The sequence below is a fragment of the Myotis brandtii genome, unplaced genomic scaffold (genome assembly GCF_000412655.1).
Source record: "Myotis brandtii unplaced genomic scaffold, ASM41265v1 scaffold122, whole genome shotgun sequence".
In the NCBI taxonomy this organism is placed as follows: Eukaryota; Metazoa; Chordata; class Mammalia; order Chiroptera; family Vespertilionidae; genus Myotis; species Myotis brandtii.
The window spans coordinates 858,570-878,506 of record NW_005354255.1 but is presented as its reverse complement, the minus strand read 5'-3'; the positions used below and the strand labels follow the sequence as shown (position 1 = coordinate 878,506).

The 19,937-nt window shown below is 55.1% G+C and overlaps 4 protein-coding genes across 7 annotated transcripts in view; 2 read left to right on the top strand and 2 right to left on the bottom strand.

Moving 5' to 3' along the window:
• Positions 1 to 3,256, top strand: part of TJP3 (tight junction protein 3) — a 23,523-nt gene extending 20,267 nt beyond the window's left edge. The window contains exons 16-20 of the mRNA XM_014533689.1: positions 417 to 680; positions 758 to 858; positions 1,230 to 1,511; positions 2,548 to 2,594; positions 2,991 to 3,256. Coding sequence (XP_014389175.1) covers positions 417 to 680; positions 758 to 858; positions 1,230 to 1,511; positions 2,548 to 2,594; positions 2,991 to 3,093 — 797 coding nt within the window. The 3' untranslated portion in view covers positions 3,094 to 3,256. The remainder of the gene's footprint in view (positions 1 to 416; positions 681 to 757; positions 859 to 1,229; positions 1,512 to 2,547; positions 2,595 to 2,990) is intronic.
• Positions 3,257 to 3,304: 48 nt separating this feature from the next.
• On the bottom strand, positions 3,305 to 11,130 carry APBA3 (amyloid beta (A4) precursor protein-binding, family A, member 3). 2 transcript variants are annotated; one of them, XM_005858799.2, is made up of 11 exons: positions 11,043 to 11,130; positions 9,768 to 10,369; positions 9,640 to 9,679; positions 6,295 to 6,440; positions 6,079 to 6,165; positions 5,829 to 5,990; positions 5,281 to 5,460; positions 4,988 to 5,200; positions 3,841 to 3,960; positions 3,612 to 3,752; positions 3,305 to 3,526 (listed from the first exon to the last, which is right to left on the bottom strand). In XM_005858799.2, the coding sequence occupies exons 1-11, from the start codon at positions 11,095 to 11,097 to the stop codon at positions 3,455 to 3,457; spliced, it is 1,818 nt and encodes a 605-aa protein (XP_005858861.1). In that variant the 5' UTR covers positions 11,098 to 11,130; the 3' UTR covers positions 3,305 to 3,454. The 2 variants fall into 2 exon arrangements, with proteins under 2 accessions (XP_005858861.1, XP_014389032.1); XM_014533546.1 differs by having other exon boundaries at positions 10,964 to 11,088.
• Positions 11,131 to 11,900: 770 nt separating this feature from the next.
• On the top strand, positions 11,901 to 13,925 carry MRPL54 (mitochondrial ribosomal protein L54). Its single transcript, XM_005858798.2, has 3 exons — positions 11,901 to 12,052; positions 12,800 to 12,965; positions 13,587 to 13,925. The coding sequence occupies exons 1-3, from the start codon at positions 11,935 to 11,937 to the stop codon at positions 13,717 to 13,719; spliced, it is 417 nt and encodes a 138-aa protein (XP_005858860.1). The 5' UTR covers positions 11,901 to 11,934; the 3' UTR covers positions 13,720 to 13,925.
• Positions 13,926 to 15,768: 1,843 nt separating this feature from the next.
• Positions 15,769 to 18,624, bottom strand: RAX2 (retina and anterior neural fold homeobox 2). Of its 3 annotated transcripts, none has more exons than XM_014533513.1 (3): positions 18,588 to 18,624; positions 17,626 to 17,860; positions 15,769 to 17,033 (listed from the first exon to the last, which is right to left on the bottom strand). In XM_014533513.1, exons 1-3 carry the CDS (start codon positions 18,596 to 18,598, stop codon positions 16,695 to 16,697), a joined length of 585 nt encoding a protein of 194 aa, XP_014388999.1. In that variant the 5' UTR covers positions 18,599 to 18,624; the 3' UTR covers positions 15,769 to 16,694. The 3 variants fall into 3 exon arrangements, with proteins under 3 accessions (XP_014388999.1, XP_014389017.1, XP_005858858.2); XM_014533531.1 differs by lacking the exon at positions 18,588 to 18,624 and adding an exon at positions 18,461 to 18,526; XM_005858796.2 differs by lacking the exon at positions 18,588 to 18,624 and adding an exon at positions 18,461 to 18,486 and having other exon boundaries at positions 17,626 to 17,940.
• Between the last annotated feature and the right edge of the window lie 1,313 nt (positions 18,625 to 19,937).

Genomic DNA, 19,937 nt, shown 5'->3' with positions numbered 1-19,937 from the left:
ATATATATGTGTACTAAATCTTTGAGATCTGGTGTGTGTTTTTACAGCACATCTTGGTTTAGATGAGCCCTATTTCAAATGTTACACAGCCTGCTAAGAATGGTAATTACAATTTTAAATGGTTGAAAGGACATTAAAATTTTTTTGTGATGCATGAAAAGAACTAAAAGCTGCAACTAACTTGAACATAAAGGTTCATAGCAACGTTGTTCACAATAGCCAAGAGGTGAAAACACCCAAGTGTCCATGGACAGATGAGTGGATAAACACAATGTGGTTCACCTACACAATGGAATATTATTCAGCCTTAAAAATGGAAGAAAATCCTCCTGGGTTTGGGCGCGCGCACGTGTACACACACACACACACACACACACACACGGAAAGGACATTCTGACACCTGCTTCTGGGTGTGTTTCTCTCTCCGCTCTCATCCTCTCCCACTGCCCCCACCATGGGCCCTGCGCAGGACAAGCACGCGCTCCTAGACGTGACACCCTCGGCCGTGGAGCGCCTCAACTACGTGCAGTACTACCCCATCGTGGTCTTCTGCGCCCCCGAGAGCCGCTCGGCCCTCAAGGCTCTGCGCCAGTGGTTGGCGCCGGCCTCCCGCCGCAGCACCCGCCGCCTCTACGCTCAAGCCCAGAAGCTGTGGAAGCACAGCGACCACCTCTTCACAGGTAGGAAGGGATCGGGAGCGGGGGGAGGCTGGGGGTCTGGCCTGAGTCTCGGCCGCACTGACGCCCCCTCCCCGCAGCCACCATTCACCTGCAAGGCACAAGCGACGGCTGGTACCAGGAGCTCAAGGCCATTATCCGGGAGCAGCAGATGCGGCCCATCTGGACAGCCGAGGACCAGGTACCCGGCCAGGGTGTGGAGCCCCTGTTTGGGTGTAGGGGTCGGTGAGGGCTCAGGGGCATAGCCAAGGCCAAGATTTGACCTGAGATCAGGGTCTGGATCTGGTCCCTGAGGTCAGATGGGATTGGGAGACTCAATGTGGGGACTGGGGGTGGATTCAGGGGCTGGGGCTCAAATTTGGGGGCTCAGGCAAAGGGTCAATGGTCAGAACTCACCCAGGGGTCAAGGGTTAAGCCTCAACTTGAGGGGCAAGGGTCTCACCTGGTTTGAGACTGGAGTTGGAAGATGGTGTCCTGGGTCTGGGTTTGGTCTGAGATCCAGGAGGGCCTGGGCTGGGGGTTTGGGCTCAGCCAGACCACACCCACCCACAGCTGGACAGCTCCCTGGAGGACAACCTGGACCTCCCTCACCGCGGCCTGAATGACAGCTCCGCGGATCTGAGCTGTGACAGCCGGGTCAACAGCGACTACGAGACAGATGGCGAGGGCTACACGGACGGCGAGGGCTACACGGACGGTGAGGGTGGGCCCCACACAGACGTGGACGAGGGGCCCCCAGCACCAGCCCTGGGCCGGTCCTCGGAGCCTGTGCTCGTGGAAAAACCTGAGAGCCTGCGGGATCATGGGAGATCCTCAGGCCACCAAGGGGCCCAGGTGAGCAGGATGTGGGGGTGGCCCCGGCAAGGGTCTGGGGATGGTGCAGACACAGGGGAAACCTATTTTCTGCCATGATGTAAACAAACAGAAGCTTCTCTGATCAGATCAATATCTGGGACCCAGACCTATGCTTATGAACTGCTGGATCACTTATAGCAAATATTTTAATCTCGGTGCATGAAGTTTCCTTATCTGGGATACAGGGTAGGTGCTACAAGTCTTGACATCAAGGGTGGTTGTTTAAACTCAGCACACTTAGCCCAAGCCCTGTTCACAGCTGGATATTGAACAATAACATGTATTTATTTAGTTCTTATTCTACGTGGGGCTGCCTCAGCACCTGTAGTGCCTGTGAATTTGACACAGATACCCCTTCCTCCAGACCCTCTCTAGGGAAATGGAAAGATGTACAAATCTATGATGTCTGGTTGGACTCCCTGGGGCTGTGCAGTGCCCAACCTGCTCAACTGACCATGCAGCCTACTCAGGGGCAGGCACTATCCTAAGCACTTCACATGTGCGAACTCATTTAGAAACTCCTGACAGTAGTCCTCTGAAGCATTTTACAGATGGGAAACCCAATTCCCCCTTTGCTAGCAGGCTAGTGAGAGCCAAGGCCTTCCCCTGTCCCAGCCTATTTTTTCATTTAAAACTGGGGATGAGCCTGGCCAGTGTGGCTTGGTGGTTGAGGATCAACCTATGAACCAGGTCACGGTTCGATTCCTGGTCAGGGCACATGCCTGGGTTGCCGGCTTGATACCCATTAGGGAGCATACAGGAGGCAGCCGATTGATGATTCTCTCTCATCATTGATGTCTCTATCTCTCTCCCTCTCCCTTCCTTTCTGAAATCAATAAAGAAAATATAAAAAATAACAAATAATAAAATTGGGGATGAGTTGTAGACTTGTGGTGGGGGCAAGAAGAAAGCTTGCGGGTAGCATTGCCTGGGCAAAGGTGGGGAAGTGGGATGGGGATGGTTATCCCAATGTATCCTACTTTTGGGGGGTTAACCTGTTTTCTCCCTCTCCAAGGTGGACAGCTGCCACCCACAGGGTCAGTGGCGACAGGAAAGCATTCGGTAAGAGCCTCTGTACTCCAGACTGGGGCCCCTCAACCCTTCCTCTGGGACTCAGGGTTTGGATGGTGGTGAAGGAGACCTAGAACCAGGCTATGCCTTGGTGGCGCTCCTATCCTGGTAGCAAGATAGAGTTAGAGCCACTCTAAGCTCCACGCAGTCAGAGCCATGGGAGTCGGAATCCTCTCTCTGGGAAGACCGGGAAGGCTTCCTGAAGGAGGGACAGGGGAGCTGGGGCTTTGACGGCTATGAAGGAGCTCATTAGTAACCCAACCCAAATGCCCAGCCTTGCTCATCTCTGTCCACACCCAGTGTGCCCAGTACAGTCAGCCTCAGTTAACGGTAGGTAAGTCCACAGCCTCCTCATTCGCAGCCTCTGTTCTATTTCTTGACCCCCAGGACATATGCGCGCGAAGCTGTGAGGAAAAAGTTTACACAAGCCCGACACGTGGAGTCCTCCGACGAAGATGGCTACGACTGGGGCCCAGCCACTGACATATGAGCCCCTCCCAGGTGGCAGCGGGCCACCATCCCTCTTCCTCCCAGCTCGGACTCAGTTTCCCATACAGAACCGCAAACCCTGCTCCTTCCACCTGGTCTTTAATAAATATTTTCACAGCACTGGCTTCTAGTGGCTTCCAGGAAGGACACGGAGCCAGAGTTAAGTCCTGTCTTTCCGCTCTTAACCCCACACACCCTGATCCGAGACCTGATCCATTTCATAAGCTTTTAATTTTTTTTTTTACATCAGAAAATAATATAGAGCCAAGAATCCTCTGCGGCCCCAGCTAGCCAAGGAGGCGCCGCTGACTGGAGTCCCAGGGCCAGCGGGGCTAAGGCACGGTGGTGGGGGTGGTGGCTGGTCACAAGTATACAGGCTGCTCCTGGCCTGTGAGCAGGCGATAGGTGGTGGCTGGCATGGTCTTGATGTGGACCTGGGGGATGGGAGAGGAGGCGGGGGGTTGGGGTGGGCCTGGGTTGGTGGGAAGGCACCCCCAGTCCCACCCACTGCCCACGCACCTCCGTGTGGGCCTCGGTGAGCAGTTCAATGACACGGGCATGTGGTGTGGCCACCACACTGTGTCCGTTGATCTCGATGATTCGGTGTCCCACGCGAACGCCCCCACGCTCAGCGATGCCACCCCGGAGGAGACTGCAGATCTGACGGGACAGGAAGGGGCCACGATGCTCAGGGGGCCAGGCTTGGGGCTGCCCACCCCCAACACAGTGCTCCGGGCTGGGGCCTCACAATGCCGTCCTCCACGCAGAATCCCAGCTGCTCGCGGGCGTGGGGCCGGTGAATGATGGCCGTGGTGACTGGCGGACAGTGGACGATGCTGAGGGTCACCAACGTCTGCGACTTGACCTCCTGTGCAGGACAGGGGCTGTTGGCCTAGCTGGGCTTCCGGGGGGGCTGCTGGACCTCTTGGCAAGTGGCAGCCTCCTCTGGGCCTCAGTTTATCCACCCGGAAAATGGAGATTTGGAGTCAAGGCTCTAGATCAGTGATGGCGAACCTATGACACGCGTGTCAGAGGTGACACGCGAACTCATTTTTTTGGTTGATTTTTCTTTGTTAAATGGCATTTAAATATATAAAATAAATATCAAAAATATAAGTCTTTGTTTTACTATGGTTGCAAATATCAAAAAATTTCTCTATGTGACACGGCACCAGAGTTAAGTTAGGGTTTTTCAAAATGCTGACACGCCGAGCTCAAAAGGTTCGCCATCACTGCTCTAGATTCTAGAAGACCCCTCAAGAAGCAGTTAAGAACACAGATGGGAGCCGGATGGCCTCGGGGTCGGAGCCGTGTGACCTCTCACCTCTCTGACGCCCTGGGCCTCAGTGTCCTCGTGGTCAAGTTCTAAAGTGTCTATCAGGCAGGGTTACAAGCGCTTAGTGCCCTCTCACCTCTCTGACGCCCTGGGCCTCAGTGTCCTCCTGGTCAAAAGCAAGTTCTAAAGTGTCTATCAGGCAGGGTTACAAGCACTTAGTGTCATGCTGCGTGGACTGTCAGACCCCCTCTTCTGACCTGGCGGGTCCCTCCTCATTCCTGAACCTCGCTTTCCCTACTTGGGCAACAAGGTTCGACTCAAGAACACACTTGCCGCCTCATGGCCGACAGGAAACGCTGCTGGCGTTGCCACTAGCCGCCTGCACCCCGATCCTGCTCCTGCACCGGGGAGGTCGCCCTGGAGGGTGACTTCCCCTCTCCCAGCCCGTTTCCCTAAGCTCACAGGAGCTGGTCGGATTCTACCATGTCCCTTCTGGGCTGGGTCCCAGGGACCTGTCCAGAGCAGGTACCTCTGTACCCTTCCCAGATCCATGGGGAGGCAGGCCTGCCGCCTGGGGCCCTTAAGCCAGCCCCTCTGGCCCCTGCCCCCCAGGACTCACGCGTATGGCAGCTTGGACACTGGCCAGTGGCAGCCCCACTAGACTGGTCCCGTTGATGGCAGTCAGACGGTCCCCGATGCTGAGGGACCCCGAGCGCTCGGCAGGACCCCCATGCAGCAGGTTGGCAATGACGGCCGTGGGCAGCAAGGATCCCCAGCCTGACTCCACCAGGGCCACGCCCAAGCCCTCACCCTGGCGCTTCTCGATGACCACCTAGGAGAGGACACGGGCGGGACGGACATGAGGGCCGCTCGGTGGGGGCCAGGAAGGGGGTGGCCCACCCGCTCGCTCACCTCCTTGCAGTTCTCGCTGTTGGAGAAGTGGTCGAGGTCCCCATTGTGGAGGTAGCCGGAGCCCGTGGCCCCCTGGCTTGGCTGGGTGCCCACCTGGCTGGGGTCAATGCCGCTTTCCCGCAGAAACTGGCTGTAGGCCACCGCGAAGGCCTGGCCGATGGCCTGGGCAATGAGCTGGGCCTGTGGAGGAGGGGCAGCAGCTCCCAGGGGGTGTCCCACCCTCCTTCTGGTCCCCCAAATCCCCTGACATCTTCAGAGTCCAACCCACCCACCCACCTGGGACAAGATTCCCAGGAGACAGCCTACATGGATTTTTGGGAAATAGCCACTGTCTTAGGAAATCGGGAGACAGGCCTGGGGCAGGGAAGGTTTCAGGATTCGGCACCAGCCTCACAGTCTTACGGGAAAAACGGGAATCTGTGGGACCTATTGGAGGGATGGAGAGACCTGCCAGCACGGAGGACAAGCGAGGCCAGTGGGGTAACAGCGTGGCCAGTGGGCTTTACAGGGGGGTGGGGGCACCCGGACACCGGAGCCCAGCTGCTCACATCATCCGAGTGGAAAACGTGGCAGATCATCTTGTAGAGCCGGTGGCCATGGGCCTGGGATGCCGGGCGCCGGGCCAGCCGCCGGCGGGCCATGATCACCAGCACACTGCCGATGTCGGCGATGTAGGAGATGGTCTGCAGGGCGTGGTCCATCATGGCCTCCTGGAGGTGGGGGAGATCAGGCCTGGGCAGGCTGCGGAGGCCTCCGGGGAGCCCCCCAGGCACCAGAGACGGGGCCTGAGCCCTGTACCTGGGAGTCGGCCATCAGAACCTTGATCCGCTTGGTGGAGATGAAGAGGTCCACCTCCGTCATGGGCTGGGTCTCCCCATCAGGGGCCTGTGGGGGTGGGGAGGGAGGTAGAGGAACCCAGAGACCCAGCCTCTGCCCCATCAGGCTCCCGGGCCTTGGAGGACCTAGTCTGTAGCCTGCCTGCCCACCCACCCTCCTGCCCGCCCCTGGCTTCACCTTGACGCGGTCCATGGCCTCCTGGGCCTGCGCCATTCGAGTGCTGGGGGGCGGGTTCCTCTCGGACACCAGCTGGGTGGAGCCCAGGTATTTGGCCCCAAATATGACACCATCACAGAGGTCTTCGTGGTCACAGGGACCTGATACTGAGGGCAACAGCGGAGGCAGGTCAGCCCGAGCCCCGGCCAGGCTTGTCCACCCTCATGGGTTTGGTCCAGGGTTCTGGCTGTCTGAATAGTCTGGAAGCACAGAGAAATCTATGCTCTCATGACTTGGTACTGCTGACTCACACAGGTCTGCCCACTTTCCCAGAACTATCCCACCAGCGGGAGACACACCCAGCAGCTTGGCCTTCGGAAATCTAGAACCGTGTGGTCCGGCACTTTATAGCCAGCTCTGTCCACGTCTAAGATTCCCAGGCAGAGGAAGGGGCTTTTGTGAGTCCAGCAGCACAGCTAGATTCAAAACCAGCACTGGTCGCCTGGCCATCGTGGCTCAGTGGTTAGCGTCAACCTATGACCCAGGAGGTCAAGGTTCCATTTCCGGTTCGGGCATATACCCGGGTTGTGGGCTTGATACCCGGTAGGGGGCGTGCAGGAGGCAGCTGATAGATGATTCTCATCATTGATGTGTCTATCTCTCTCTCCCTCTCCCTTCCTCTTTCTCAAATCAATAAAAAACAACAACAAAACCCCAGCACTAGTGCTAACAGAAACCTCCACACTATGTTTCTAGAATTCCATGATTAGACTAGAACCAGATGGTCCCACTCCCATTTCTAAAACCGGCAACACTATAGAACTGTAGTCAATTCACTCAATGGTTCTGGAATCTCCCCCTGAATCAATCTGGTGGCAATTAGCTCTACCCATTAGTCTAGAATTCTCCCCTATCCGTACTGAACGGTGGAAAACTCTACTCCGCAGTCATAGAACAGCCCACTCGGGGAGAAATCTAAAACTCTTCAGAAATCTAAAACTCACGCTGTCCACAACCCCAGATGGCTCTGAGTTATGTCCCTAGAACTCCCTGACAGGTTTCAAACCACAGAATTCTGTCAGGGGTTCTAGAAACCTACATCACTCCAGAATCAGACTTTTCCACTCCATGATTCCAGAATTTCTTAATCATCACAGCATCAGGTAGCTCTTCCTATGGTTCTAGAATCCCCTCAATAACTCATGACCACAGATGCACTCACGGATTCTGAGAATTACTTGAACATCCAGAAACAAACAACTCTGGGCATGGTTCTAGAATTCCCCCAAACCAGCCCAGAAACACATAAAGCTTTGCCCCCATGGCTCTAGAATCCCCTGAGCAACATAAAACCAGACAACCACTCTGCCAGCAGTTCTAGAATGTTCTAACCAATAGCTATTGCTTTTTTTGTTTTAGAACCACAGGTATAGGCCCCATTGAAGTAAACCCCATTCCTGTGTGTGAGCTTAAACTACAGATATCTCTGCCTGTTGTCCTTCATGATCTAAGCATTCTGGAACAACAGACAACTCTGCTCTGGGTTCCAGAACTGTATCATCCAATAGCACAGCCACCAGGCACATGTGGGCATGATGCACTTGAAATGTGGTGGGTCTGGATTGAGATGTGTTGTTAAATACAAAATGCACACTGAATTTTAGCTCTATGAACAAAAAGTAAAATAATTGTAAAATGTTAATTATATGTTAAAATGTTATTTTAAATACATTGGGTTAATTAAAATGAGTTATTAACCTTACCTGTTTATTTTTTTAATTTGAAAAAATATGTATTTTTAATTTATAGATTTGAGAGAGAAAAAGAGAGAGAAACAACGATTTTGCTGTTCCACTTATTTATGCATTCATTGGTTGATTCTTATGTGTGCCCTGATTGGGGATTGAATCCACAATCTTTGCAAAGTATCAGGACAGACAACTCTGCTCTGGGTTCCAGAACTGTATCATCTAATATCATAGCCACCAGGCACATATGGGCATGATGCACTTGAAATGTGGCGGGTCTGGATTGAGATGTGTTGTTAAATACAAAACGCACACTGAATTTTAGCTCTAATATGAACAAAAAGTAGTATCAGGACGATGCTCTAACCCAGTGGTTCTCAACTTTCTGGCCCTTTAAATATAGTTCCTCATGTTGTGACCCAACCATAAAATTATTTTCGTTGCTACTTCATAACTGTAATGTTGCTACTGTTATGAATTGTAAGGTAAATATCTGATATGCAGGATGGTCTTAGGCGACCCCTGTGAAAGGGTCGTTCGACCGCCAAAGGGGTCGTGACCCACAGGTTGAGAACCACTGCTCTAACCAACTGAGCTACCCAGCCAGAGCCATAACTAGAAAACTTCAAGTCATATATAGCTCACACTGTGTTTATTTTGTATGGCACCCCTCTAGAACTTTCTGATGACTCCTTTAGAATTGGACAGCTCTGCTTAGTTCTAGAATATCTCCTACTGGTCTAGAGCCACAGAGCCTTTCTATTCGCTCTATGGTTCTAGAACTTCCAGTCTGACTAGAACCATACAGCTCTGTTCATCATTCCAGAACACACAGGAGCCCAGGTTCCCTTGACCTAGAACCACAGGCACAATGCCCAGTTCTGGAACTCCCTAGGTGAGTTATAACTCCACCAACAACTCTAGAACCTTCTTGGAACTATAGGTCTAAACCATCTCCTCTTCTTACAACCATAGACTTTGCTTTTGACATAGCGCCTCAGATAGTTTTGGGGAAAATTCTAGAATATTCCAGATGGTCAAAACTGGTTCTTCCCATGCCTTTGGAGCAGGGATTAGCGAACTTTCCTGCAAAGGGCCAAACAGTAAATTATTTTTATTTTGTGGGACAGGTGGTCTCTGTTGCAACACAAAAGCCACCACAGACAATATATAAACGAATAGATATGATGGTGCCCCAATAAAACTTTATTTGTGGACACAGAAACATGAATTGCATTATTATTTTCATGTGTCAATAAATGTTGCGCTTCTTTTGGGTTTTCCAAGCATTTACAAATACAAAAGCCATCGTAGCACACAAGACATACCAGAACAGGCTGTGGGCCAGAGTTGGTCCATAGACAGTAATCTGCCAACCCCTGCTCTAGAACAGAGTGTCACAAATACCCCAGCCTGCCGTACTGTCTTCTACTCGTTCTAGAACATTCCCAAAGCTGTATCTCTTCTCTCAGGCCTTCAGGAATCAACCTAAAACCATTCTCAGAGCCTCTCTAGAAGCAACTCCTTACTGGCAAACTCTGAGTCAGATTTCAGGAGCCTGATTCAGGCTGTTCTGAAACCCCTAGGTTCCTGGGGGCAGGGTGGGTGGGACACTCACCCTCCTGGAAGGCAGGGTATGAAGCCGCGGTCTTGGGGCTCTAGAAGAAGATAAAAGAGGAGCAGGACTGAGTCCCCCGGCTTGGCTCCTGGCAGCAGAGAAGGTCTGGGGGTTGGGGCAAGCACTACCTGGGCGCTGGCAGGCCGCTCTTCCGGAGCAATCAGAGGGACCGTCTCCAGCCAGGGTTCTGGGGAGCTGCTTGAGCTCCTGCGGCCATGCTGCTCAGCGCAGGCTCCCTCTGCCCATTCTGGGGAACCAGTATCCCCATCTGGGTCCTCAGGGGGCTGTAATAGGTGAGGAGCAGGGTCTGGAGGCTCCTTGGGACAAGACTGGGAAGGAGGGCACTCCTCGAGGTGCAAAAGGCTCAGCAGGTCGTCCCTGCCAGCCTCAGCAGACAAGAGCCCATGGGCATCAGCCACGTCCTGGGAGGCCAGGCCATGACCGGTGGCAATGTGCAGCGGGCAGGGGAGTCCATCTGGGGACAGGCCCACCAGATCACCCGGCAGAGCCTCCAACTGCTGTGCTAGTTCCTGAATGTTTGGCCCGTCAAGTTCCATCTGACTCAGGCTGCACGGGCCTCCTGGCACAGGGTCCCACTGGCAGTCAGGACTGTGGTCCTGAGAGGGCGCATGTGTGTCCCTGGGCTCCTCCAAGTCCATGGCCAGAGGCCCTGGAGGGGGTGGGGGAGTTGTCAGGAATTCAAGGCCTGGATCCAGGCTCAGGCCAGCATCTGAAAGAGATTCAAAGATGAGATTTCCTGGGTACCAACTTGGTGCTAGGTGTTAGCTGGGGGCTGTTTATATATAACACATAATTTAATCCCACCAGATCCTGCAATGTAGGGTCTGCTATGATCCCCATTTTACAGATGAGGAAACTGAGGTGCAGAATGAGCAGTTGTAAGGCAGTGACATCCCGGGTGTCAACCCTGACTTCTCCCCACCGTGGAACCTGTTCACCGCAGCCCTTACTCTTCTAAGTCTTTCTCCCCCGGGACGTGGTACCCAGGCTAGAGACACACCCTGGCTATACAGACCCAACAGGTGCAGGTCCCCGAGATCCTGGACTCAAGACCCCAACCCAAGACTTAGACCCAGGACCTCAGACTTAAAACTAGAGACCCAAGACACCAGAAAGCCGACCCTAATTTCCAAACCTCCAATGCCACGCTCAAGATGGACCCGCAGACTACGACCCGGACCTCAGATCCGGTCTGAGTCTAAAGCTAAGAACCCAATCCTTATGCAGACCCAAGATTCAAGGCTTCAGACCCGTAGCCGCAGGCGCCGTCCCAAACCCCGCTTTGCCTCTCCAAGACACTCACTTCGCAAACCGAGGCGGCCTCACCCACAGTGGCCCCACATCCCAGGCCGCCAGGGTCTCCCCAGCGGCGCGTCGCTCACCTTTCCTGGTCAGGGCGCCGGCAGATCTGCCCAGCTCTCCCGGCCTACTGGGCATGCGCTCCCTTGCGGAGCCTGCTGGGAAATGTAGTTCTCTCAGCCAACCTCGCCGCGCGGGGGCGCCAGGTATCAGAACTGCAAGTTCGAATCCCAAGCCTCCGTTTACGTAGCGTGGGAATCGGGGCTGGCCTCTGGGCCTGTTTCCTTAACTGCAAAATGGGATTAATAATCGCTATCGGTTTCCTACGACTGTGGTCGTTATTCCAAGGGATGGCCTATGGGAAGATATGAGACTGGAAAATACTAACGGAGAATGAGAGATGGTCTCTTTAGACTCTAGGAGGTCCTAGAGACAACGGAAGTAGCGTGGGGACCCAATTGTATACAGACTTCCCATTTGGCTCACAGTAGGGAGGCTGAATGACACATCTTGGCTTAACGTTACCTCCCTGAACCTTGGTTTTCCCAATTATATTTATTTTTTTTTTAATTTTTAGTTTCCTCAGTTATAAATTGGTAATAATAATAGGAGAGGTAGTATCTCGTAATTGTGAGGATTAAACAAAATCAAGCCGGTTAAGGATTTAACAATTGGGCTGGAATATGAACCTGTTACTATCTCATAGACCTTTAGGCTTTGAGTATTTGCGCATTGAATAGAATCAGGAATGTATAAGGTGTGATCTTTAAAGTAAATAATTAATCGAAGAAGGGCAAGAAGTCAATGAAACATCCCTTTAAAATCGCCTCATACAGTAACTAATATATCAAAGAACGTAGGTCTTAGGCTGAAATACTACATTTCCCAGGAATCTCTAGGAGCCTCTATCTCTCAAGCACCCTGTGGCTGCTGACGTCTCAAAAAACGTGTACGTGCAGGCAGCCAGCGTACGTCATGGCGGCCAGACGCTTATTCGGGGCTACGCGGACCTGGGCTGGCTGGCGGCCTCGGGAGCTCCCGGGCCCCGCCGCTCCTGGAAGACTCCTCGTCCGGGATTATGCCAAGAAACCAGGTGAGCTGGGTTAAGAGAGACCAAAATGGGAACAGTGAGGACATTGGGTAATTTGCATTGCGCAGGCGCTGGTTGGGGAGGTGGTTCTTAGAATCAAGGCACCCGCGGGAAGTGGCCTGCCACTAGGTTTTACGCGCAGGCGCAGTTTGAGGGACGTAGGGCTCACTTGGACTCTGAGCAGGCACCAGCCTGTAGCTGAGCAGCAGGGACGGCGGTGTGACTTACGTGGAGCAGACGCGCTTCACTGCGCAGGCGTGGGTTTGTTTTCTTGGGGAGGGGGCGGGGGGGTAAGGTCAGGAACTTGCTTCCCAATCCTGTTTCTTCCCCTAGATGACTGTGTGACGTTTTGCACGTCATCACCAGAAATTCGAGGGGTCCAAGTATTGACCACTTAAGCAAAACCAAAACAAAGTTATTTGAATTTTAGCTGGATACCACCATGCCTGATCTTTGTTGAAAGAAGGAATTGCCAAATATATGTTAGGTCTTAAAGAGACATAGCAGCGCTTTGTGAGATAAACAGAAAGAATCAAAACAGGATTGAAAAGGAGTGACTTCGTCACTCTGAGCATCAGTGTTATTTACTGCAGTATCCATGTCCAACTTAAAATCATTTGAGTGCTGAAGACAGGGGCCAGCCAGGGCCTGGGGCCACCCTGAGAGACTGGGGGCAGGGAAGGAAAGCTGGCCTCCAGAGGGTGGAGCTGGGCTGAACCGGGCTGAACTCTTACCTCCTCCCCACTCCAGTCCTTAAGGGGGGCAAAGGCGGCAAAAGCGGTGTGGTCAGTGATGTCCTGAAGGACCCAGAGGTGTGCACAGACCCTGTCCGGCTCACCACACATGCCATGGGTGTTAACATCTACAAGGAGGGCCAGGATGTGGTCCTGAAGCCGGATGCCGAGTACCCCGAGTGGTGAGTAGGCCAGGCTGGAGAGTGGGGAAAACCAGTGACCAGGTGAGGAGGAGCCTGCCTGATCAGATCTGAGGTTTTTGGGAGGACTTCCTCGGGAGGCAATGCATGAGTGAAGACCTGAGTGGGTGCAAAGGCCCTGGGGCAGTATTGTACCTGGTTTTTAGGGACAAGGTGGAGAGCAGGGGTAGATAGGGCAGGGAGGTCATGGAACTCAGTCCTGGCAGGTCCTGGGGGCTGCAGGGATTTCAGTTTTGCTCTTGGCCTTAAGAGCATTAGCAGGGCATGGAAACCATTGACAGTTGCTGATCCTTAAAGCTGGGGACGGTGCAGAAAGGTTGAGTGGGAGGGGAGGCATTACAGGTGCACAGCATGGACAGTGGCCAGGAGGCAGGAGAAGACTTGGCATGTGCCCACCTCAGACATCAGCACTATTGGGATGGAGGTGCCCCCTTGTTCCACAGCCAGAAACCTGGCTCAGGGAAGGTGAGGGACCACCCTGAGATCACAGCCCAGGGACCCAGACCTGTCAGTGCCTCAGCATTGCCTCTGCCCAAGGTACCTGGGGCCCAGGAGTTGTGGATGGCTGTTGGGCAGCCCTGATTCCTGCCCGTACCCCATCAGGCTGTTCCAGGTGAATGTGGGCCCCCCCAAGAAGCTGGAGGAGCTGGATCCTGAGTCCTGGGAGTACTGGCGGCTGCTGCGGAAACACAATATCTGGCGCCACAACCGGCTGAGCAAGAACCGAAAGTTTTAGTGGAGGAGGGACTGAAGCACCCTGACTCACCAAGGACCTCGCCAGGCCCCAGAGGAGGACCCCAGAGGGGCACAACACCTCCCCATCCTGCCCCATGAAAGACTTTTCCTGGAGAAAACAGACTTTTTCTTACCTGTGTTCTTTGTGGCCTCCACAGTGAAGATGGGTCATGGTCGTGGGGACCAATAAAGACCTCTTGGGGGGTTGTCATTGCAGGTCCTGGATGCTACTCAGTGTCGTCTGATGTTGGGCCATTGGGAAGTGGAGCGAGATGGGTCATGGTCGTGGGGACCAATAAAGACCTCTTTGGGGGGTTGTCATTGGCAGGTCCTGGATGCTACTCCGTGTCGTCTGATTTTGGGCCATTGGGAAGTGGAGCGTGTGGCAGGGAGGTCGGCACCTCCTCAGACACAGTGGTTCCTAGTCATTGGCTGGGCTTCTGTGGGTCCATCTTCGCCTCCAGGCTTCACTGGGCTTCTTAGCCTGATTCCTGGAATTCTAGCACTGCCCAGGAGGCCTCAATCCCACAAGTGGGAGGTTTTTCTACCAAAACTTCTCTTGGTTGCAAGGGATTCAAACCTGACTCAAGCTGTGTGAAGCAGAACAGAATTTTCCAGCTTCGGGAACTGAACTGCCCAGGGGTAGGGCTCGCTTCAGGCATGGTTGGATCCAGATGCTTCCTTACTCAGCTGTGTGGCTCTCTTCTCCATCTGTGTCCATTTGACCCCCAGTAAGTAGTTCTCTAGGGCAGGAGTGGCTCCAGGGCTCCTGACTGACACCCTCCTACCCAGTTCAGCGAGCCTCGCCAGATGGAAGGGCCTTCCCTTTCCTTCCTGCCAAGGTCACAGGGGTCATCTTCATTGGCCACTCACGTGAGCCCAGGGACACAGGCCTACCAACCATCCTGGAGTGTACGTGGGGTACGTGAACATGATCCACAGCCCCAGTGAGAACCTCAGCTCTGGGTGGCCCTAACTCCTGCCCTGCCTGGCTGTGAGGGCTGGGTCTGTAAGACAGGGTCCAGGGGATGAGGCCAGTGCCCACCGGATTGGAGGAGGCTGGGGGCAGGAATCCACTAAGCAGTACCTGTAAGGTCCCACCCTTCCTGCTGTGGCCTCAACCTCTCCTTCAAGGATGGGGTTGGAGGGTTGGCACCACCCTCAGCCTCTGGGTCCACATGCTGGCTGGGAAGGGTGGGGTCCCCACAGCTAATTCTGCCTGGTCCCAGGAAAAGGAGCCTTTATCAGCTTGGGAGGACTTTGCCAAGGGGATTATTGAAAACCTACCCTCCCAGGTGGCCCGCCCTGGGCATTCGGCCCATCCCAACCCTCCCATGACTCACTCTTAGGATAAAAATCAAAGCTGTAACTACCATAGGCCCTGCCTGCCCTGCCCCCATCGCCTCCCTGCCCTCACCTCCCTCTCACTCTCACTCTGCTCCATGTGGCACAGAGGCTCCTCGATGCTCTTCCAATACCCCTCTGGGTTCTGCCCCAGTGCCTTTGCACTTGCTGTGTCTGTTGCCTGGGACGCTCTCCCCCAGGTGTCCCCATGGCTCCCTCCTTCACCTCCTCCAGGTCTGTGCTTTGAGTTCACCTCCATGAGCCCTCTCACCACCACATTAAACTGCAGCACCTGCCACTCCGTTTGCCCTTCCCGGTGTTGTTCTCCCTAGCATTTACCACCAGCTGGCGTTTCATGTTTTATTTATTTTTTAATTGTGCATCTTGTCTCTCCCACTGGAGTGGCTCATTAGGACAGGAATTTTTATCTGTTCTGTTTAGTGTTGTGTCCCTATCGCTTACTGGATTTTTGTTGTTGCTGTTGTCGTTAATCCTCACCCTAGGATATTTTTTGAAGATATTTTTCCATTGATTTTTAGAGAGAGTGGAAGGATGGGGGAAAGACAGAGAGAGAAACATCGAGGTGAGGAGACACATCGCTTGGTTGCCTCCCAAACAGGCCCTGCCCGGGGCCAGGGATCAAGCCTACAACCAAGGTACATGCCCTTGACCAGAATCAAACCCGGGACCCTTCAGTCCTCGGGCCAATGCTCTATCCACGGAGCCAAACCGAGGGCCCTATTGCTTACTGGATGAATGGATGGATGAATTAGTGAAGTGAGTTGACAGAACAAATGCTGGCCCACCAGTGCCCCATCCCACCCTCGCTGGGCTGGGAGATGTAACAGGGTCGCTGGTCAATGGGGACATAAGCCACACTCTGAATCATGGAGGGAACAAGGATAAGGATGGACAATATTTGCCTAGCCTCAGCCTAGTCCCCTCTTAGGCCCGGCCTGGGTCCAATTGCTTCCAAAGCCAGCAGGGACCCAGTGATGCCGGGGGCAGTGGAGTCAGGCAATGCGTGAGTCCCTCTGGGCTTTGTGGCCTCAGGGAACTGGCTTCCCATCGCAGTTACCCCCCTGTAAAATGGGGCTGACCCTCACTTGATGGGCTCCGGCCAGAAGCACACCATGAAAGGAAGCAGCTGGACATGAGCTGCTCTGCTGTTAGTAATTTCTCGGAGAGGGAGGCCCTGAGAGCTGGGTGGCTCTGCTGGTGAAAGATTAGCAGGGATTTAGACTCATTGACTCGAAGAATTAAGGTCCTGGTGGCTCCCGATTCCAGCCTTACACTCCCAGAGCCTCCGAATCCACCCACCCGCACACCTCCCTTAGACAGACGGGGCGCTGAGGCCCAAGGAGGGGCAGAGACGCCCTCGAGGCCACCCAGAACCCGCCTCGCCTCCCTGGCCTGAAAGTCCTATGGCCACCTCCTATCCAGTCTCCCGGAAAGGCAGGGTTCGGTGGAGTGGGGACCTGGCATGGTGGCCACAGACAGAGGGTGGGGATGGGCAGTCTCCTTCCTCATTGATAGACCGGCCTGCTGGTGGGTTGCTCCATGACCTTGGCCGAGATCTGTCACCCCAGGCCCTCGGGACTGGCCGAAGAGGGAGACTGGTCGGCACCAGGCTCAAGCCGATGGCCAGGCCCTGTCCAGAGCCTGTGCGTGCTCCTTGGCCAGAAACCGAATGGATGCCTCCTCCAGAGGGAAGCCTTCCATGAAGGCTGGACCAAAGGCGTGAGGCCCGAAGGATGCCTGCAGCCCTGGGGCTGGGCCCAGGAGGTGAGTGAGACCTGGCCTGGTAGGGGGCCCGGGGCCCAGCCAGGGCTCCAGAGGCAGTGGAATGGTCGGAGGGTGGGCAAAGGGCAGTGCTGGGGCCTCAGGGAGCCTTGAGGCTGCCACAGCCCCAGAGCCGGACTCCAGACGCTCCTGGCGCCGCCACTTGGCCCGACGGTTCTGGAACCACACCTGGAAGCAGCAAGAGGGTGATTCCAGCCCAGAGCAGTGGGGAGGGCCCGTCGGCTCTTCCCTTCTCCGAGGCGTCCCTCCCGGCCTCCGAGCCTCGCAGGTTCTGCCTGCTGTCGGACCTGACTCCCTACCTGCTGCAGTGCCATGTTTTTTATTCTGCTTCAGGGCTCTCTGGAGAGAAGAGGCCCTGGCGCCTCACGGCCCCATCACATCACCTAAGTCTTTTCTGACTCTCATTCCTCCTCCCCGTTCTCTTTAACCAGGCCCCTCCGGTCTTTGCTGGCCTTCGATCAGGAAGTGCAAGCTTGGCTCACAAGCTCTTCCTCAGCTTCGTTTTCCGGCTCGCCTTCCACCCATCTCCCCCGCTCAACGGGAAAACTTCTAACTTACCCTGCACATCCTTGCGCTTGCTGTTTGGATGCCTAGAGAGATGCCCTTTCTCCTTTCTAGCTGGCAAACTCCTACTCAGATGTCATAGCCCCAGGCCCAAATCCCCTCCTCCGGGCGGCATTCCCAGCTCTCTTTACCTGTGCACTGGGAGGGTCCCTATCGGCTCTGGCTCCCTCCCTGGGTCATTGAGGGGTGCCCTCACCTGCACCCGCACCTCCGGTAGGTGCACCTTGGCTGCCAGCTCCTCGCGGCTGTAAATGTCCGGGTAGTGGGAGGCCTCGAACGCCCGCTCCAGCTGGTGCAGCTGGTACGTGGTGAAGGTGGTGCGGTTCCTCCGGTGCTGCTTCTTGGGGGCCTCCTCACAGGGGGCCGGCCCCCCACCCTCAGCCGCAGGCCCCTCACCAGGGCTCGGGAACATGGCTCCTCCTCGCCTCCTCCTGGTGGTACAGCAGGACAGATGGTGGTGAGGCCGCAGGAGGGACTGCCAGCTGGGAGGGCAGGGGACCCCCAGTACCTGCTGGGTGTGGAGTATGATGTGAAGGGGCTCTTCCCTCACAATGTCCTGAATCCATTCTGCCTCCCTCAGTCTCTATCGCTTTCAGATGACCTCATTTTCTCCCTCTGTCTGCACTTCCTCTGACTTTTGTCTGTCCCGCACCTCCATTTCCTCTTTCCCTTGGAGCTCTCCCTGACTTCCTCTCGCTCTAGGGGACCCCCAGTACCTGCTGGGTGTGGAGTATGATGTCCTGAATCCATTCTGCCTCCCTCAGTCTCTCTCTCGGTTTCAGATGACCTCATTTTCTCCCTCTGTCTGTACTTCCTCTGACTTTTGTCTGTCCCCCACCTCCATTTCCTCTTTCCCTTGGAACTCTCCCTGACTTCCTCTCGCTCTGTCTTCATCTTTCTGTTTGTCTCCCTCTGTGTCTAGACCCCCAGGGAAGCAGGCTGGACACTGCTCCTAGTGCTTCCTCACCCCCAAGTCCTCTGCCTAGTGGGCTCCCTGCACCCCCAGCTCCCCCCACGCCTGTCTTGCTCACCTGCTCAGCACGCACCACCCCTGCAGCCCCTCTTCAGCCCAGGTATCCACAGGCCCAGTGGCCGGCCCAGCCAGCGCTGTAGTGGGCTCCCTGCACCCCCAGCTCCCCCCACGCCTGCCTTGCTCACCTGCTCAGCATGCACCACCCCTAGGAGCCCCTCTTCAGCCCAGGTATCCGCCGGCCCAGCCAGCGCTGAGGGTGGGGGGAGGATTAGCACAAGGTGATTAATTGAGGTGGCCCCTTCCATCTGGCTGCCCTGAGCCGCTGAGGGAGGAGGGCCAGGCAGGCGGAGGACTGGGGAGGGGCCGGTGTTGAGGGGACACTGTGGACCTGGGTCCTCCTCCCCTTGCAATAGGACAGCAGCAAGGGCCTCCCAACCTCTGGGTCTGTTTTCCTGGCTGTAAAACATGGACACCAGGACCTGCCTACCCCCTGGGCTCTCACTGGGACTCAGTGAGGTGATTAAAGGAGAGGGCGCCGCACAGTGGTCGGGGCGCGCAGTGAGGGCGCAGTGAGTGTCTGCTGTTCCTGGTTTTACCAGAGGGGGCAGAAAAGGGCCCTTAGACTCACATGTCAACGGAGCTGGGGAAGCAGAGGTCCCAAAAGGTGAAGGCAACTTTAGGTGGCTCCTTGGACCCTGAGCAGGGCATGGCCTAGGGGCACTTTAGCTGGGTTTGAGGTTTGAATAAACATTTATTGAGCACTAATTGTATACCAGTGAACAAGACAGACACAGATCTTGGAGCTGACATCCTAGTTGGGAGATGACAGGCGGCTATAACGTAAAATACAGTGTCAGGTGGCTAGAGGTCTAGAGAGAAAACTCCAGCAGGACAGGGAAGGGGGCTACAAGGGGTTGCTCTTCTAAGGAAAGTGATCAGAATGGGGGATGAGGGCAAGGCTGCAATTCTGGACAAGATGGGGTGTGAAGGGGAGGGTGCCAGGGAGCCATGGGAGGTTGTGGAGCAGTGAAGGGACACAGGCAGACAGTATTTTGGATGAGTGCCTGCTTTGGAGATGGGAGGAGGGTGGGGTTGTCACAGAACTAGTGGCCCGAGAGCTGGAGCAGGGTCCAGGGGACGACCCTGAGACTGGCTTGCCAGCCCTCCCAATCCAAGAAGCCTGGGGGCTCAGGCAAGGGTGCCCTGAAAAGCCCGAGGAGGAGGGGTCTGGGGGTGGGGGGCCAAGGTGAGGCCTGAAAATCGGTTGCTGGATTTATGGAGGCCCAGGCCCTCAGATGGCCTGGGGAGCGAATACAAGAGAAAGCAGAGATCTTTCTGGAACGTTGGCTTTGTAGGGAGAGACACACATGGAGAAAGACAGTGTCAGGCACCCCCCCTCCCCCGGAAAAGGGGTGACGTCCCGGAGGAATCAGGTCCCACTGCAGGGACCAGCGGCCTTAGAGGAGGAGCCGGCTGGGGCTCCGTGTCCCATGTGGAGAGCCGAGGTCAGGAGGCCGGAGAGGCCCCGGAGGTCC

Excerpts from the sequence above, each read along its gene's own strand:
- APBA3 (XM_005858799.2), bottom strand. The coding sequence starts at position 11,097 with ATGCCCAGTAGGCCGGGAGAGCTGGGCAGATCTGCCGGCGCCCTGACC. Across the intron at positions 10,370-11,042 it reads CGGCGCCCTGACCAGGAAAG|ATGCTGGCCTGAGCCTGGAT; the intron begins GTGAGCGACGCG and ends AATCTCTTTCAG. Across the intron at positions 5,461-5,828 it reads ACGTTTTCCACTCGGATGAT|GCCCAGCTCATTGCCCAGGC; the intron begins GTGAGCAGCTGG and ends CCTCCTCCACAG.
- MRPL54 (XM_005858798.2), top strand. The coding sequence starts at position 11,935 with ATGGCGGCCAGACGCTTATTCGGGGCTACGCGGACCTGGGCTGGCTGG. Across the intron at positions 12,053-12,799 it reads GGATTATGCCAAGAAACCAG|TCCTTAAGGGGGGCAAAGGC; the intron begins GTGAGCTGGGTT and ends TCCCCACTCCAG. Across the intron at positions 12,966-13,586 it reads GATGCCGAGTACCCCGAGTG|GCTGTTCCAGGTGAATGTGG; the intron begins GTGAGTAGGCCA and ends GTACCCCATCAG.
- RAX2 (XM_014533513.1), bottom strand. Across the intron at positions 17,034-17,625 it reads TACCGGAGGTGCGGGTGCAG|GTGTGGTTCCAGAACCGTCG; the intron begins GTGAGGGCACCC and ends TGCTGCTTCCAG.